Raw genomic sequence first — 15709 nt, 5'->3', positions numbered from 1 at the left:
CTAAACAACTCCCAAGTTGTTATCACAGAGATAAGGATATTGCACGACATTTTATTTTTTCACTTTGTTAGATGTGGTTGTGAAAAAGTGTTAAAAATGTCGTTAGTGAAAGTTTCGGTTGAAACTACAGAGTCGAGTGACAAAATGTTGCACGAAATCGATTTGAGTAAATCTGTAGAGGAAAATGTTAAAAGTATTTGCAAAGTTTTCGGAAAAGTGCGTATTTTTACGTAAGCGAAAGCGTAGGTGATGAAGAGTTGTTTTTAGGAGTACTCGTCGGTATACGGATTGAAGTTAATTTCCACTAACGATGGAAAAGTGCTCCATATTTACATTACAGACGACAACATTCATGAAATTAAGGACGGATATTTTTTACAATTAGCTTTCTCTGTTAGTTTTTACACTAAAAGAATTTTCGACCATGTTGATGGCCAATACAAAGAAAGGAGTTTTCAGGATCTTTACGAACTAAGTGTTGATCCCGAATTTATCAAAGAAATAGGTAAGTTGCAATCGTACTTAAATACTTAATCCTGATCAACCAAAGAGAATGAATGTATTGATTATAATGTATTTTTCTACCATCTACCAGCAAACTATTTTTACTCCAGGTCCGTAACCACTTACGGTACATGTACTTATTATGGGTAACGGGCAAAACACTCGCAAAAAGTCCCATGGGACGTAAGTAAAACAAAAAGAGAATCATAAGTCAATTAACATTTTAGATAAATACATATTGCAAAATGTTATTTTTTAACATTAAACATTAAGAAATGTCAGAACTGTTAGAACATTCAACCAAAAGTCAGATATCATTTAAATTAGCTTTCGTACTTTGAGATTCGGTAGTGTATTTTAACTATGTAGGTACACGTCTGTCACTCGGAATGCAAACTACCATGTTCGATAAAAAAAAAGTTATACTTATGTCCCTTGGTATTTAAATAACTGTTGCTGGTAAACTATTCACTTTTACGGTGTTTGAAATCTGTTTAATAAATTTCGCTTTTTCGTTTTAGTAAAAACCGAAAAACATATAAAATTAATGGATGTCTTCACAAACACAGAGCTGAGTGTTGTGGAAGCTACGGCTTGTTTAATATGTATAGTACATCTTTTTCAAAAACATTACCTTAACGAAATGTCATCACAGCTTTTGAGAAAAGTTATATCCTTTATTAAACATAGTACCCATCTTGAATTAATCAAATATGCATTGTCTGTTATCCATAAAGTATTGTGTCATCGAAATCCCAATTTTGCACAACTGAAGGAAGAGGTAATTAATTATTTAATCGAATGTTATACAGCACCTGAATTTTCTTGTATCAATTTTAGATAATCACAGAAATATCTATAGAAAATTTAACGGAGCACATAAAAAAAGTAATGGCTCCAGAGATACAGTATGGCGCCTTGTTAGCTATAAATAGTTTAATTAGATCTTGTAAAGGAGAAAAACGCCAGCAACTGATCAAAGAATTAAATCTGAGGAAACATCGAGAAAATATTTATCAACATATTATTGCATCAGGGAATGTTAATAATAAAAAAGTTGATAAAATTTTGGCCCACGAGCTCTACATTTGTCAAACTTTTTTACTGAGGTAAGACCGTATTACTTTTATTTATCCAAAAAACTGCGCAATTATCAAAATAAACACCAATATTGCCTCAAAGCTGGGAGATTCTTATTTGATTCTGATTTTTGTCTTAAGAGCAACTTTTTTAAATCTGAAAGATGTATGACTACATGGATTTACAAAATCAAATAACTGTGTTCGGAATTGTACTGAGTTTAATATAGGTCACATAATTTACAGTTAGTGTCTCAGCTGATCAATTTCCTTACCCAAACTCTAGATTACGTTTTACGCATTTCCTGCTATTCAAGGTTTAAAAGTATTTTTATCAACATGCAACCAATTCCTGTTGGAAATTTTGCATGAGTGTATCGATAATTCGTGTATATATTAAATGTAATAATCTGCTTAATGTCTTCAAAAAAAAAATCAGTCTTGCTACATACAAATAAAAGACTTCAACATCTAATTCTAAAATTATGATTTATATAATTGTTATTTCTAAAACTTTCGTTTGGTTTTATTCGAGTCTTGATATTTTAAAAGCACAAATAATTCATAAATTATTTAGTTTTTTTAATTAGGTAATTATTTCTTAAAATCGTTTGCTACGCCACTGGTCATGCGACCATCGAAGCTACGATTTGTAAATTTCTACTTTATCGACTTCCGCAAATTTGTGTTAAATTGACGTTAACGTCAATACGAACAAATTAAAATTTACAATTGGTGTTAAGATTTAGTGTTATTATAATAAATTTTCTGGGATATCGAAATTTAGTTGTCATCATTTACTTGTGTTGAAAAGTAAGTATTGATTTCGAATCTGAAACGTCTTGTATGTCAACTTCTTGTTTGGTAAAATTTACTATTTAATAAGGTTGCGCTCACGTGAGTTCAATTATTACCATTTCAGACACCTGACTTCGCTCTCCATAGTAGAAAAAAATTGCTTGGTGTGTGCACATAAGCCAGAAAGTTCTTTGAATATCCCAGGTAAAGTGAATTATACATTATCACAAAATTTATCATAAATAAGATGTTTTAAAAACAGTGGGCGTTTACCAGATTCAAGAAAATGAAAGCAATTTTGGGCTACACCTTTGTGGGAACTTCAACACTAGTTATTACAATTTTAACCCTTTACCATGTCTTGACAGGAAAGGGTGAAAGGATCAGCATAGGATGGTTTTTAGAGAACACATCTCCTTACATGTGGGCCACTATTGGTATAGGTTTATCTGTTGCCTTGTCAGTAGTTGGAGCTGCTGTTGGTATTCACACAACAGGAGTCAGTATTATTGGTGGAGGTGTGAAAGCTCCACGTATCAAGACCAAAAATTTGATTTCTGTTATTTTCTGTGAGGCTGTTGCTATTTATGGTCTCATCACTGCTATAGTGTTGTCTGGTTATTTGGAAGAATTTACTTTCTCCAAGGTTATGGCAAATACTGATATAAGGAGCAGAAATTGGCTTGCTGGCTATTTGATGTTTGGAGCTGGAGTGGCAGTTGGATTGGTAAATTTATTCTGTGGAATTGCTGTTGGCATTGTTGGCTCTGGAGCTGCTCTAGCTGATGCAGCAAATGCAGCATTGTTTGTCAAAATTTTGATTGTTGAAATTTTTGGCAGTGCTATAGGTCTCTTTGGTTTAATTGTTGGCATTTATATGGTCTCTAAGGTATCTATGGGTGATAAGTCCTCTTAAGCTGTTTTCTTGTAAGTGTAACTTTTGTGTGTTACTGAATGTAAACTTAATTTGTTATGTATATATTATGTATAATTATAAATTTATTTAATATTAATAGTAGTCAGTAGAGTTAAAATAGGACTTTTATTATAGTTAAGATTTACTAAAACTACGTGTCGAAATATATTGATTCATTTTTTGTTATGGGTTCTTACATGACATTCAAAAAAATGTAAAAGTTATCGTTACTATGACGAATGTATATTTGGTTGCATATCTGTAATATACAATTTATCGAAAACTAGTTTTTATTTTTCTAAGATTAAATCAATCCTCTTACAACGAAATCCTCGAAAATATGCTACTACTAAAATTTTATACCTCTTTTAGCATTTATGCAGAAGCTCTTGCAATTACAATAACTGATCAACCAGACCTTTTTGCACTTGATGAATTTGAACTTCCTAGTGAAGTCAAAAAAATGACTCTATTAATGGATTTCGACGACAGTGCTATGAAAAACAAAACCGCTTCTATCGATAATTTATTAGATCATGACGATGTAAGGTAAATCAACTTAAAATTTATTGGATGTGGCATTTAATTAATTGATTTTTGTAGAATTTCTCTAGCTTCTATGTCGTCTAGAAATAGCGAAGCGTCACGCCTTTCAAACAGAATTCGGAGTACTGCAACAAGTGAAAGTGTAGATCTTGAATCTTTGAAACCCAGTCTACTAACAATTGAAGCTCTCAGTGAGTAATTTTATTAAATTAAAAAATTCACTATAATTGATTAAACACGTTTTTGTTTGTTAGCACATTACAAAAAATATCATTACAAAAATTTTTATCAAAGCCAAGTTGAAGAACATGCCTACGAAATTGGTATTTTGGCATCAAGTGAGAGGTAAAGCATAAATCAAAAACAACTTTACACATATTATAATCTTTCATTGAAGAGTTGTAAAAATGTTGACGAAAATTCTACATATTGGAACGGAGCCAGACAAGAGCAGTACATGTTATCAGCCAACTATTTTTACTTGTTCGTCTAAAACACCATTCTTTTTTGAACTTTTTTCACGGACTATGTGGTTACTCTCAAAGACCAGACGGGAAATGAAAGCTTCTACCGTACAGGACTACGAAAAAGTACGTAGTTTTTCAAAAAGTTTGAACTGAGTGACCTTAATAAATTTACTTTTTAACATGAATGAATTGTGTTATAACTGTTACGTATAATATATAATATCAAAGCGAAGTTGTAAGAGAATCTTTCAGGTAATCAACGTCTTGGGAAAGCAAGTCAGACTTGTTCTAGAATCAAAACCAATGGATTTTAAAATGTTAACAAAGAAGATGATCGAAACTGATTACAAAAACGTCGTAGACGTATGGCAGGTAGCCCACATTCATACAATTATCTAAAAATCTAACACAAATAACATTTTCACATGTATAAAAACGCCCAACATTAAATTTCATAATCTTGTTTTCACGAAGAAAAAAGTAGGTACATCAGATATAACTTGCAATATGTTTTTAGAACGAAAAAAAGGAGAAACTGAAAGATCTACTTAAAACTCATCCAAGCGTGCAAATATTAAAAGAGCGTTTTTCTAAATTCAACGAAAAAATTGTTTACGACCAACGCATTCGCTATATTCAGAATGGTACAATGTTCCCGAAATTTAACGATAAGGTGCAATCATTTTTTGGTAAAAATTTGGTTTAATTGTGTGACTTTTAGAAAATAAATGGGAACTTTAAAGCCAAGCTCTCTACTAACCGGAGAGATTTACTAATTAATGACTACGATGCAAAAACAAACACTTCAGGACCCGTAACAGCATATTCTCTGCAAGACATTACTCATGTTATTGAGGGAAAAGCTTGTCCTCATGTTAATAATAACAGGTACGTATTCACGTTATCAACCAACTGAATAACAATTGTTACATGTGTAGCGTAAAAGATCCTCAACTTGCATTATCCGTCGTAATTAAAAACGATGATTATATTAATTTTAAAGCAGCAGATAGAAAAACTGCAAGCTATTGGTTGGATGCGTTAAATTTATTATTAGGTATGTGCGTTTACTTTTCTAAACCATTATTCTGTATTTTGTATTTTTGCAGGCTCAGACAAACGAAGTACCTATTATAAGAACGAACTTGATGATTTAACTGAGATGGATGTGGTACTGCATCTTATGGAGCTTCAAACCGTAGACATACCAAATAAAGCTCCGCCAATACCACAACCTCCTTTCGAAGTTAGGCCACCAATACCACCCAAACCTAGAATTTCGATAAGCCCCAATAATACTGAGACAAAATAATGTAATGCACATGTTTATAATTCCACGATTTTATACATTTTTTTTTTTATTATTGCCTATGTCTATTCTTTATGTGATTATTAAGAGATCCTGACTGTGAAAACTGACTGCCGCAATACTCGCACGAGTACGGTTTCTGACCAGTGTGTGTCAAAATATGACTTTTTAAAATTCGTGCTTCTACGAATTTTTTCATACAAATGTGGCAATGATGTTTCCTTTCGTTATTGTGGTTTTTCATGTGAACCTGAAATAAAGAAATATTTTTTTCTACATTTGTCCCAAAAAAATAAATAAAGACGATCACAACAGGTGCCTTAATAACAGTGCAATTTACCCTTAAATGACTTGCTGCAATGTACTTTTTAGGGCATAGTGTGCAAGCGTACGGTCTTTCACCGGTGTGGTAACGCACGTGTGTATCTCTGGTTTCTTTTTGTCTGAACGATTTACCACACTGCCAACAATGGTAGGGTCGTTCCCCTGTATGTTTGGTTGTGTGCTTTTTCAATTGAGTACTCGCTAAAAATATTTTATCCAAACACAGTTATCACTACTACAAGGTACACCTACTTGCAAAAGCACTGTTACACCGTCCACATTTGTACGGTTTTTCACCAGTATGAGTCCGCATGTGAATATCTCGATTGATGCTGGAAGCACAAGCTTTCCCACATAAATTACAAATATATGGTTTCTCCCCTAACAAATGTTACTGTTTTAAGTGAGCATCATAGGTATTGGAAATCCTTACCAGTGTGTGTACGCAAATGAGCTGTCAGATTAGATGATTGATTAAATTTTTTACCGCAGATGTTACAACCATATTTTTTTTCGGTGCAATGTATATTTCTGTGTTTATATAATGAACTGGGTAATGCAAAAGTTCTTCCACAAACTTCACAACTTAGAGGCCTCTCACCTGTATGCGACCTCATATGCATCACAAGCAATTTATTTTGCTTGTAACTCTTACTACAAATCGTACAAACGTGCTTTCTTTCGTTGTCATTTAAATCGTCAATGTTACTGAAATGAATCTCTTTCAAATGTTTTTTCAGAAACTTTTGTTCATTGAATGTTCTATCACATATCTAAAAGTATTCAGTCATAATTAAAAATACTAACAAGTTGTCAATCATTACATTACACATAAAACTATTACTGCAATTTTTTTTCTCTCCTGAATTGTTTTTCTCAATGGAATGCTCCATAATATGTTTATCTAATAGTGCTGGTGTAGTACACCCTTTCCCACATATTGAGCAAAAATACTTATTTTGGCCTGTATGTATTTTCATATGTTCTCCAAGGGTCCATTCATCTGTAATTTAGATTCCTCCAAATTTTAAGTGTCATAAATTAGCAGGTACTATCGGTGGACATTAAAAGCTGGGACATCCAAAATTTGCTCATTGTGTCTCAGACTTTTGAATTGTCACTCAAAATTAAAATTGTCATTAAAGAACTGAACTTTAACTTGATGTTTTTGACAATATGTCATAATTTTCATAACCTTATTTGTAAAAAGCCAAATTTACACAATGTATATTTTTGAATTTTGACTTTATACAAATTTGATGTTTGTCCCAGTTTTTTATGTCCACCGATAGTACTTTAATAGAATCAGAAATGGGTATACAATAATTTTAAGTGGTAATAAAACTCGTCAAGCATAACCAATAAGTTTAGTACCTATTTGGGGAAAAATTGCCCTGAAGCGTTTTAAAAATCATCTATTATTGTGCATTATTCTAATAAAAAGAATAAACCCACAAAAAATGAATGTAAGTGAAAGTGAAAACATATTGATTCGTTTGGTATTTACACACTTTATTACGACACCAAATAAAAATAATTTTCATTTCTTGGTAGCTCCAAATAAAAAACAGTCTGCTTTTTTCAGTTGCATTTAAGAAAAAACAATGGAAAGCGATTAGGAACCTAACAACTTTTCATTTCTCACTACTTCATTCATTATTCTATTCACGGTCGATTTTTTCTAAATGAAATGAAAAGTTTATTTAATAAATACAGAGATGGTAAACGGCTCGTGAAATTAAAGGAGGTAAAATGACAAAATATTTTAATTTAATGTTCGTACAAAAAATATTGTACTATGCCGGCCAAAAAATTTTGGCCGTCATTGTCTGTCAATTAAAAAAAAAATATTGTAATCCGTACTTTATTATCATCATGATTACCGTCTTGATTATAAACGTTAAAACTTGTAGGATCACGAAAAACTAAGTGCGAATCGGAATTTCGTCGTGGAACTTGTACATTTCGAAGTAAAACGACGCAAGAATTACAGAATTCCAGGTTCCAAGACGCAAACTTTCTTCTAAATACGTTTTTTCGCTCGCAACTGTGTAGGATCACGAAAAACTAAGTGCGAATCGGAATTTCGTCGTGGAACTTGTACATTTCGAAGTAAAACGACGCAAGAATTACAGAATTCCAGGTTCCAAGACGCTAACTTTCCTCTAAATACGTTTTTTCGCTCGCAACTGTGTAGGATCACGAAAAACTAAGTGCGAATCGGAATTTCGTCGTGGAACTTGTACATTTCGAAGTAAAACGACGCAAGAACTACAGAATTCCATTGCATTCCATTGCTCTAATTTTGTTCATTCATGTCGGATTTTTTGAATATCTGAGCTTCAAACAGTTTAAATTGATTGTCAAAATGACAAGAATCGAAAGTAGGGTTACGATTCCTAAAGGTTTATTTACACTTTTCTTGAATGTCAAGAAAGTGACGGCCAAAATTTTGTGGCCGCCATAGTACCAACCATTTGCGTGAAGACATCTTCCGCTCATTCGCGCATTAATTAAAGGCACTCGCTCCTTCGTCGTTCGTGCTTTAAAAAATGCGCTCATGCGGGAACATCGTCTTCCCGCACTTGGTTCGTAAATAACTACTTTGAGTTGTTATATTTAACGAGTTCTGTTACCAGTTAAAATTATTGTACTATTTCAGATACACCCTGTATATATTAAGGAAACTTGTAAATAATAACAATGAATTTTACCAATCCATTGAAAGTTTCAGTTCTGACTTACCCTTAAATATATCCTCGCAAAACTGGCAGCGATACAAATTAGTCAAGTCAAATGTGCTGCAATTGGTTTCTTGTGAATTACTGTGACAAGACATTATTTGTGTATCAGTTTCCCATGTTTCAGGCAAACATTGTTCTGCGATGGTTTGTAAGCTTTGCATTGTTTCTGCAAGATCTGAAACAACTAAAAGCAAACTACCAATGTCTCCTGTTATGATAAACGATTTAAATACCGGTACTAGCGTTCTGATTTGTAAAATTATCGACCAAGGAATGTGATGTAGCATCATTAAAAATGTCTTGAAAAATTGATGACTGTTGAAGAACTTCACTGCTACCAAATAACTGGTCTGCTTTCATGTCACTAATTATAATATTGGATTCGTTTTGTAACGAAACTGTTTGTAAATCTAGAGTATTTATATACTGGCGCAATGAAGCATCTGATTTTTCACACTGCTGCTTAAAACTGTAGGCCCTGTTGACCATTTGCAAACATTGTGTGCAGATTTGACAAGGAAGACCGTCGCCTTCAATTACCTAAATAAAGCCTTTACTAAGAAATCTTCCAAAACCTGAAGCCCTACCTGAATTGAAGCGCACGACATTAACATGTTTGCAACGCAAGCCCCAAACAAAGGCTTCAAACCTGCTTTCTCTAACAAACAAGTTCTACAGATTTTATCGAGCTTCATTTTGAAGTTCTCTTGGTCACTTCTTTTCAAGGAAAACAAATTATTCACTTTAAATCTTTTGTTAGGTTATGTTGTTTCGCTATTGATTTGACGTTGCAAGTTGCAAACACAACCAACTGAACCAATTTGCCGTGTTCTGTAATGGTAAATATTGTGATCAGCTTTGGTGAAAGTTTTCATCTAGATTTAGAAAGACCTTGTATTTTACAAATCACCGAAGCATTTGTATTATAAAGAATAAGATAAAAGCTTCAAGAAAATGTCCATCGAAATCGAATCGGCGGAGTAAGTGCGAACCATAACCTAACAAACACTTTTTTTCATTTGAATTTTTTCTAGCGTTATTCGACTCATTCAGCAATACTTGAAAGAATCAAATTTATTTAAAACTCTCAATACATTGCAAGAAGAAACGGGAGTAACATTGAACACTGTTGATAGTGTTGATGGTTTTTGTGCAGACATAAATAATGGCCACTGGGACACAGTTCTAAAAGCTATTCAATCATTAAAGCTTCCAGATAAAAAATTGATTGACTTATATGAGCAGGTATAACACTAACATTGTAGTTATGTTTTTCTGCATTGAAGCTATTTGTAGATTGTCCTAGAACTAATTGAATTGAGAGAACTTGGAGCTGCTAGGTCGCTGTTAAGGCAGACTGACCCCATGATAATGATGAAACAAAATGAACCAGAACGTTACATTCATTTGGGTATTGCTAATTTGGTGTTTTGTAAAAAATAATTTGATTTTTTTTTTGTAATAGAAAACTTGCTTGCTCGTTCTTATTTTGACCCCAGAGAGGCTTATCCTGATGGCAGCAGCAAAGAAAAACGTCGCGCTGCTATTGCTCATGCGCTTTCAGGCGAAGTATCGGTGGTGCCGTCATCGCGTCTTTTAGCGTTGCTTGGCCAAGCTTTGAAATGGCAACAACATCAAGGGTTGCTACCCCCAGGCACCACCATAGATTTGTTCCGCGGAAAAGCTGCCATTCGAGACCAAGAAGATGAGCAGTTTCCCACTCAGATGGCTAAACAAATTAAGTTTGGCCAAAAATCACATGTGGAATGCGCACGGTTTTCACCAGATGGACAGTATCTTGTTACTGGGAGCATTGATGGCATTATTGAAGTGTGGAATTTTACTACAGGGAAAATTCGAAAAGATTTGAAGTATCAGGCACAGGTAAAAATTAATCTGTTAACGATTATTCCAAATATCTGAAAAAATTGTGGTCACAATTTTTTTTTTATAAAGGAGAATTTTATGATGATGGAACATGCAGTTTTATGCATGGCATTTTCACGCGATAGTGAAATGTTGGTCACAGGATCACAAACAGGTCGAATAAAAGTTTGGAGGATCAGTTCTGGGCAATGTTTGCGTAAAATTGAAAAAGCCCACACTAAGGGTATCACATGTTTACAGTTCTCTAGGGATAACAGTCAAGTGCTTAGCGCTTCTTTTGACCATTCTATAAGGTATTTTTTCTTCTTTAAATAGCGCAACTTGTAACGAGAGAAATTTTAGATTGCACGGTCTTAAATCTGGAAAAATATTAAAAGAATTCAGAGGTCACACTTCGTTCGTTAATGAAGTGATATTCACGCAAGACGGTCACAATATTTTAAGGTAACTCAATTTTATGTGACGTGGCTAGGTTTAATAAAATATTATTAGCGCTTCATCTGATGGAACCGTCAAAGTATGGAGTATTAGAGCTTCCGAATGTATCAATACGTTTAAATCGCTAGGAGCAGGAGATACAACTGTAAATAACATACATAATTTTGCAAAAAATCCAGAACACTTCGTTGTATGTAATCGCAGTAACACTGTTGTAATCATGAATCTTCAGGGTCAGGTAAACTGTCATTTCTTATAAAAAATGCTTTCACACCACTAAGTACAACAAATTGTCAGATTGTAAGATCATTTTCAAGCGGTAAACGCGAAGGAGGCGATTTTGTATGTTCTACAGTTTCACCAAGAGGTGATTGGATTTATTGCGTGGGCGAGGATTTAGTCTTGTACTGTTTTTCAACAAATTCCGGGAAGCTGGAAAGGACATTGAATGTGAGTTTTTTTGAGAAGTTGCTGCAAGGTCTTTATATGCGTATTTTTAGATTCACGAAAAAGATGTCATAGGAATTGCTCATCACCCTCACCAGAATTTAATATGTTCTTACAGTGAAGATGGACTTGTCCGACTTTGGAAACCATAAATTTTTTTCATTATTTAGAGTTAAGAAATAAATCATACAATCGGAAACTGTTTATTTTTATTGCTTTAATATAATAATAAACACAAAACACATTACACGTTAATAAACGAGGTAAAAATGTTTAGATGTGTCATCTTGATATTTATCCACCTTTCAGAAATTTAAAGTATGGAGATCATTTGTGGTACCTATTTAATGTCGTCGTTAGAATCGGCTTAATCCAGGTGTAATCAAAATATGCGGAAATATTTTAAGCCGTAAACCACCAAGATGTTTGAAGACGATTTGCGATGGCTAAAATTGCGTATTCAAAATTCACTTCATTCCAGCAAGTGGTTGCCGCTAATGTAGACCAAACGAAAGTGAAACATAAAAAAAAGCCACAAAGAAAACTATTACCACGCAAGAAATTTGACACTGACACTGAATTCTCTCGAAAAACCGGACAAACACTTTTACTTTTAGCGTACTTTATTCACAGTAAATGCTGAAAATATTGTCCTTCATACATGATGAGCAGTGTCCGGACGAAATAGTACCGGACAAGTCGACCAGTACAACTTTGGGTAATCCCTCGCTCGCACATAAAGACGATTCAGCTCGTTCGCTTTCAATAACAGGGAACCAGCTGAATCGTGTTTATGTGCGAGCGAGGGATTACGCAAAGTTGTACTGGTCGACTTGTCCGGTACTATTTCGTCCGGACCGTGATGATGAGTAATAAGACGCGATCTTCCCGAATTTGGGCATTAGCTGCCACGACTGGCACGGCAATTAAGTAGTTCTTCTACCGAATTTATTGGCTGGCTATAGACTGGCTGTTTTAAATGCCCCCATTAAAAAATCACAAGCAATTAAATCCGGAGATCTTGGCGGTCAAAATCCTCCCTCATCTACAAGGTGTCTCAGCTAAGACTTTCGAGCGTAATATCTCGGTTATTTTCCAACGGATTTTTGCGAAATTTAAAATGCAGATATTTTAGACGGTGAAAAGTAAAATCCCATTAATGCAATCAATAACCCAAGTTTTAAAGACGTAATTTTTACATGCCTTTTTAAAATGTTGAATCACTGTAAATTTATATCAAAAAATTGACCGTCCATAAAAAATGCTGTAAGGAGAAACTCGTCTTTGAAAGACGTCTGGCTTCCAAGAAAAAAAAACTGTTAAACGTGGCTGCAGATGCAAATACGTAGACGCGTATGAAATAAAAGCGCACTGTCGCCGAATTTTGGTCACTCTGTTCGCACCACGGCCTCCTAGATATAACGATAGACTTTTAGTCTATCCGGCCGTGCGCATTCGTAGTTCAAGGCATTATTTTTGTTTTGAAGAGTGCGCTGCGGTACGGTGCACGATTGGTTGCCTACTAGCATTAATTTTTTTAACAACTTTTTTTTTGCCATTTATGCAATTAGAAAACAAGAACAACGAAAACTACACACTGTAAAATTTAATAAAAGAGGTACTGCAACGATTAACAAGGGTTTAATGCTTGATTTGAGTTAAAAAAAAGTATGCAACCAATATTACACATTTTTGTGCTTTTAACTTCGATTCAAAAGAGGGAGCTTAGGTACTCCCGTTAAATGTCATTTCGAAATCACAAACATTTTGCTGACGCGCAGGGCCGGATAAGAGACTTGTCTCTTGTCATATCTAGGAGGCCGTGGTTCGCACAAACGCAGGTGCCATATTTGACGTTTATCGAAAGAGGTTAGAAAAACCTTTCAAACACAAAGGAAAAGACAACATTTGGACGTAATTTATTATACTGGATGCTTTAATTCTTCCATAAAGGACTAAAACACGATCGGGATATTTTAGCAAGATAATTTAGTTTACGTACGCCTCCTGCGTCTTCAAATAAATTTACACAATTTGACTTTTCTAATGAAGCGCGCCCACTTTTGACAGATTTTAAGGGGCGTACAAAATGTTGCTTGGCAACTTTTAATCAATTGTTGCAAATATCTTCAAAATTTAGATTAAATTTTTAACAACAAAATCTAATCTTTTCGTTGAATCAGACGAGCGAAGTTAATTGTTTGTCTAGACACCTATTTTTTAATGTTTAACAATATAATAATACATAGGTATATAATTGCACTTAATTTTCACTAAAGCAAACACGTGTTAAAATTACATTTTTTAACTTGAGGTAATTTTATTATTACTAATTGAACCTTCACCGTCTAAAATATGTATCTGTACTTATTTTAAATTTCATAAAAATCCGTTTGCAGAGAACCGGGATTTTAGGCTCGAAAGTCTTAGCTGAGACACTCTGTATATGTATAATAAAAATGAAATGCTGTTTGTTGGTAAGCGCATCACTTGAGAACGGCTGGACCGATTTGGCTAATTCTTTTTTTTTTAAGTTCGTGATACTCCGAATAAGGTTTTTATGATGGGGAAAAAATGGAAAAGTTGCTCGGAAAATTGGAACATTCGGGAAAAAATTGAAAGTGCTTTTTTCTATGGGATTTTTGTATGAATTGAAGACAATAACTCAGGATTGGAACGATGGATATGCGTAATTCTTTTTTTCTTTTGTTCGTTAGGTCTCGGAAAAGTTTTCAAAAAAAAAAAAAAATCGGAACAATTACACTGATAAACCGATTTGGCAAATTTTTTTTAATGTTCGTAATAGTCCGAATAAGGTTTTTTAGGGAAAGAAAAATTTGAAATGTTGACCGGAAAATTCGGGAAAAACTGAAAGTGCTTTTTTCTATGGGATTTTTGTGATGGATATGCGTAATTCTTTTTTTGTTTGGTTTGTTATAGTCTTGGAAAAGTCTTCAGGAAAAAAAATCGGGACAATTACAAAGGAAAGTTGGAAAATTCCGACAAACTGCAAGAATTATAACTTTTGTATGCACTCTCGATCATAATAAATAACTGACGATTGGAACGACATATTTGATTGATTCATTTAATTTTTTTTTTGTTCGATATGCACCTCGAGATTCATTATGATTTCAAATTTAATGGAAGAACACATTTCCAGCATTTCAGCAGTGTACTTCCGATAGAATTCACCTTGCATGTAAAATTTCTCATTTTTACTTCCAATAGCTTTTCACAAATTCACAAAACGATCACAAACAAATTTATTGAAATTTGGATTGCACAAGACAACGTCTGTCGGGTCAGCTAGTCGGTAAATAAAATAACACGTAAAAATTCTGGTTGTTGTACAAATTTTCCCAGCAGTTGTTCACAAAACTGTTGTCGCCGCACCTCATCTCCTGGTTGCAGGGCTTGTACTTTTTGTACGTGGTAATCATGAAAGACTTGTTCTTTTAAAGTGCCGCATACTTACATATTGTGTGAAACTCCTACCTGGGCTGCTTCTTCCATTCTTGGATCGATTTACACTGTTTTTCTTTTGGTTTTCCTCTTTTGTCAATTGTATTTCACTATTTCTCAAAACTATTTCATATTTACGTCACTTCGACATTTAATAGAGATAGGAAATAGTTTTGAGAAATAGTGAAATGCAATTGACAAAAGGGGAATACCAAAAGAAAAACACTGTAATAACAAATACACCAATATTATTATTGATACACTGCTACACTACACCGTTTGCGGGCTGCAACTAATAACTGACTTACGCCAACCCAACCTCTGATAAGAAGATCCTTTTTTGTCATACAAAAAGTGTATGAAGCGTGCAAAAAGCGAAAGTTCGCTTTTTCTTTACTATTACGTTTATGATTTCTACAATGACACCAAGACGCGTCCACAATTTATTGTCTAAATTTCCATGCTATTTGTTCACGTATCCTTTCGTTTTTCAAAAAACTCATATTTTTCCATTGACGCGGGAGTCTTCAGTACTTACTCGTACTACGTGTTTAAATATTTACGTGTATTTTGATTACAGGCGTATAGGTATATCGGAAAACAGGAAATTGTTTTTTTTTAATATCTTCAAGATTATTATAAGGTATAATTCTTATTTTACATTTTCTTAAAAAAAAATTTGGATTTCAAGAAGAAAATTATTGAAATTTTTCGCCACTGTACTCTGCAAATTCGATGATGATGAAACGCATTTTATTTTTAAATAAATAGTTTACAAATACTGC

The 15709-nt window shown here is 33.8% G+C and overlaps 3 protein-coding genes across 6 annotated transcripts; 2 read left to right on the top strand and 1 right to left on the bottom strand.

Annotated features, from left to right (window-relative positions):
• The first annotated feature begins 52 nt into the window (after window positions 1-52).
• LOC138134426 (V-type proton ATPase 21 kDa proteolipid subunit c''-like) lies at window positions 53-5677 on the top strand. 4 transcript variants are annotated; one of them, XM_069052687.1, is made up of 13 exons: window positions 53-216; window positions 268-505; window positions 1026-1285; window positions 1345-1613; window positions 3670-3846; window positions 3901-4034; window positions 4098-4188; window positions 4241-4433; window positions 4563-4682; window positions 4828-4983; window positions 5032-5198; window positions 5249-5367; window positions 5420-5677. In XM_069052687.1, the coding sequence occupies exons 1-13, from the start codon at window positions 97-99 to the stop codon at window positions 5620-5622; spliced, it is 2247 nt and encodes a 748-aa protein (XP_068908788.1). In that variant the 5' UTR covers window positions 53-96; the 3' UTR covers window positions 5623-5677. The 4 variants fall into 4 exon arrangements, with proteins under 4 accessions (XP_068908788.1, XP_068908792.1, XP_068908790.1 ...); XM_069052688.1 differs by lacking the exons at window positions 53-216; window positions 268-505; window positions 1026-1285; window positions 1345-1613 and having other exon boundaries at window positions 3702-3841; XM_069052691.1 differs by lacking the exons at window positions 53-216; window positions 268-505; window positions 1026-1285; ... (7 more) ...; window positions 5249-5367; window positions 5420-5677 and adding exons at window positions 2506-2585; window positions 2644-3580 and having other exon boundaries at window positions 1471-1613.
• LOC138134427 (zinc finger protein 260-like) lies at window positions 5620-9408 on the bottom strand. The gene is made up of 8 exons (XM_069052692.1): window positions 9275-9408; window positions 8921-9227; window positions 8689-8871; window positions 6768-6946; window positions 6377-6716; window positions 6196-6324; window positions 5960-6144; window positions 5620-5869 (listed from the first exon to the last, which is right to left on the bottom strand). The coding sequence occupies exons 1-8, from the start codon at window positions 9380-9382 to the stop codon at window positions 5672-5674; spliced, it is 1629 nt and encodes a 542-aa protein (XP_068908793.1). The 5' UTR covers window positions 9383-9408; the 3' UTR covers window positions 5620-5671.
• A 116-nt stretch (window positions 9409-9524) lies between these two features.
• On the top strand, window positions 9525-11658 carry Smu1 (Smu1 spliceosomal factor). Its single transcript, XM_069052693.1, has 9 exons — window positions 9525-9667; window positions 9722-9932; window positions 9984-10098; window positions 10153-10571; window positions 10644-10867; window positions 10917-11018; window positions 11067-11250; window positions 11310-11462; window positions 11513-11658. The coding sequence occupies exons 1-9, from the start codon at window positions 9642-9644 to the stop codon at window positions 11609-11611; spliced, it is 1533 nt and encodes a 510-aa protein (XP_068908794.1). The 5' UTR covers window positions 9525-9641; the 3' UTR covers window positions 11612-11658.
• The last annotated feature ends 4051 nt before the right edge of the window (window positions 11659-15709 follow it).

The sequence above is a fragment of the Tenebrio molitor genome, chromosome 7 (genome assembly GCF_963966145.1).
Source record: "Tenebrio molitor chromosome 7, icTenMoli1.1, whole genome shotgun sequence".
NCBI lineage: Eukaryota > Metazoa > Arthropoda > Insecta > Coleoptera > Tenebrionidae > Tenebrio > Tenebrio molitor.
The sequence above is the reverse complement of the archived record's forward strand: the minus strand, read 5'-3'. Positions and strand labels throughout refer to the sequence as shown.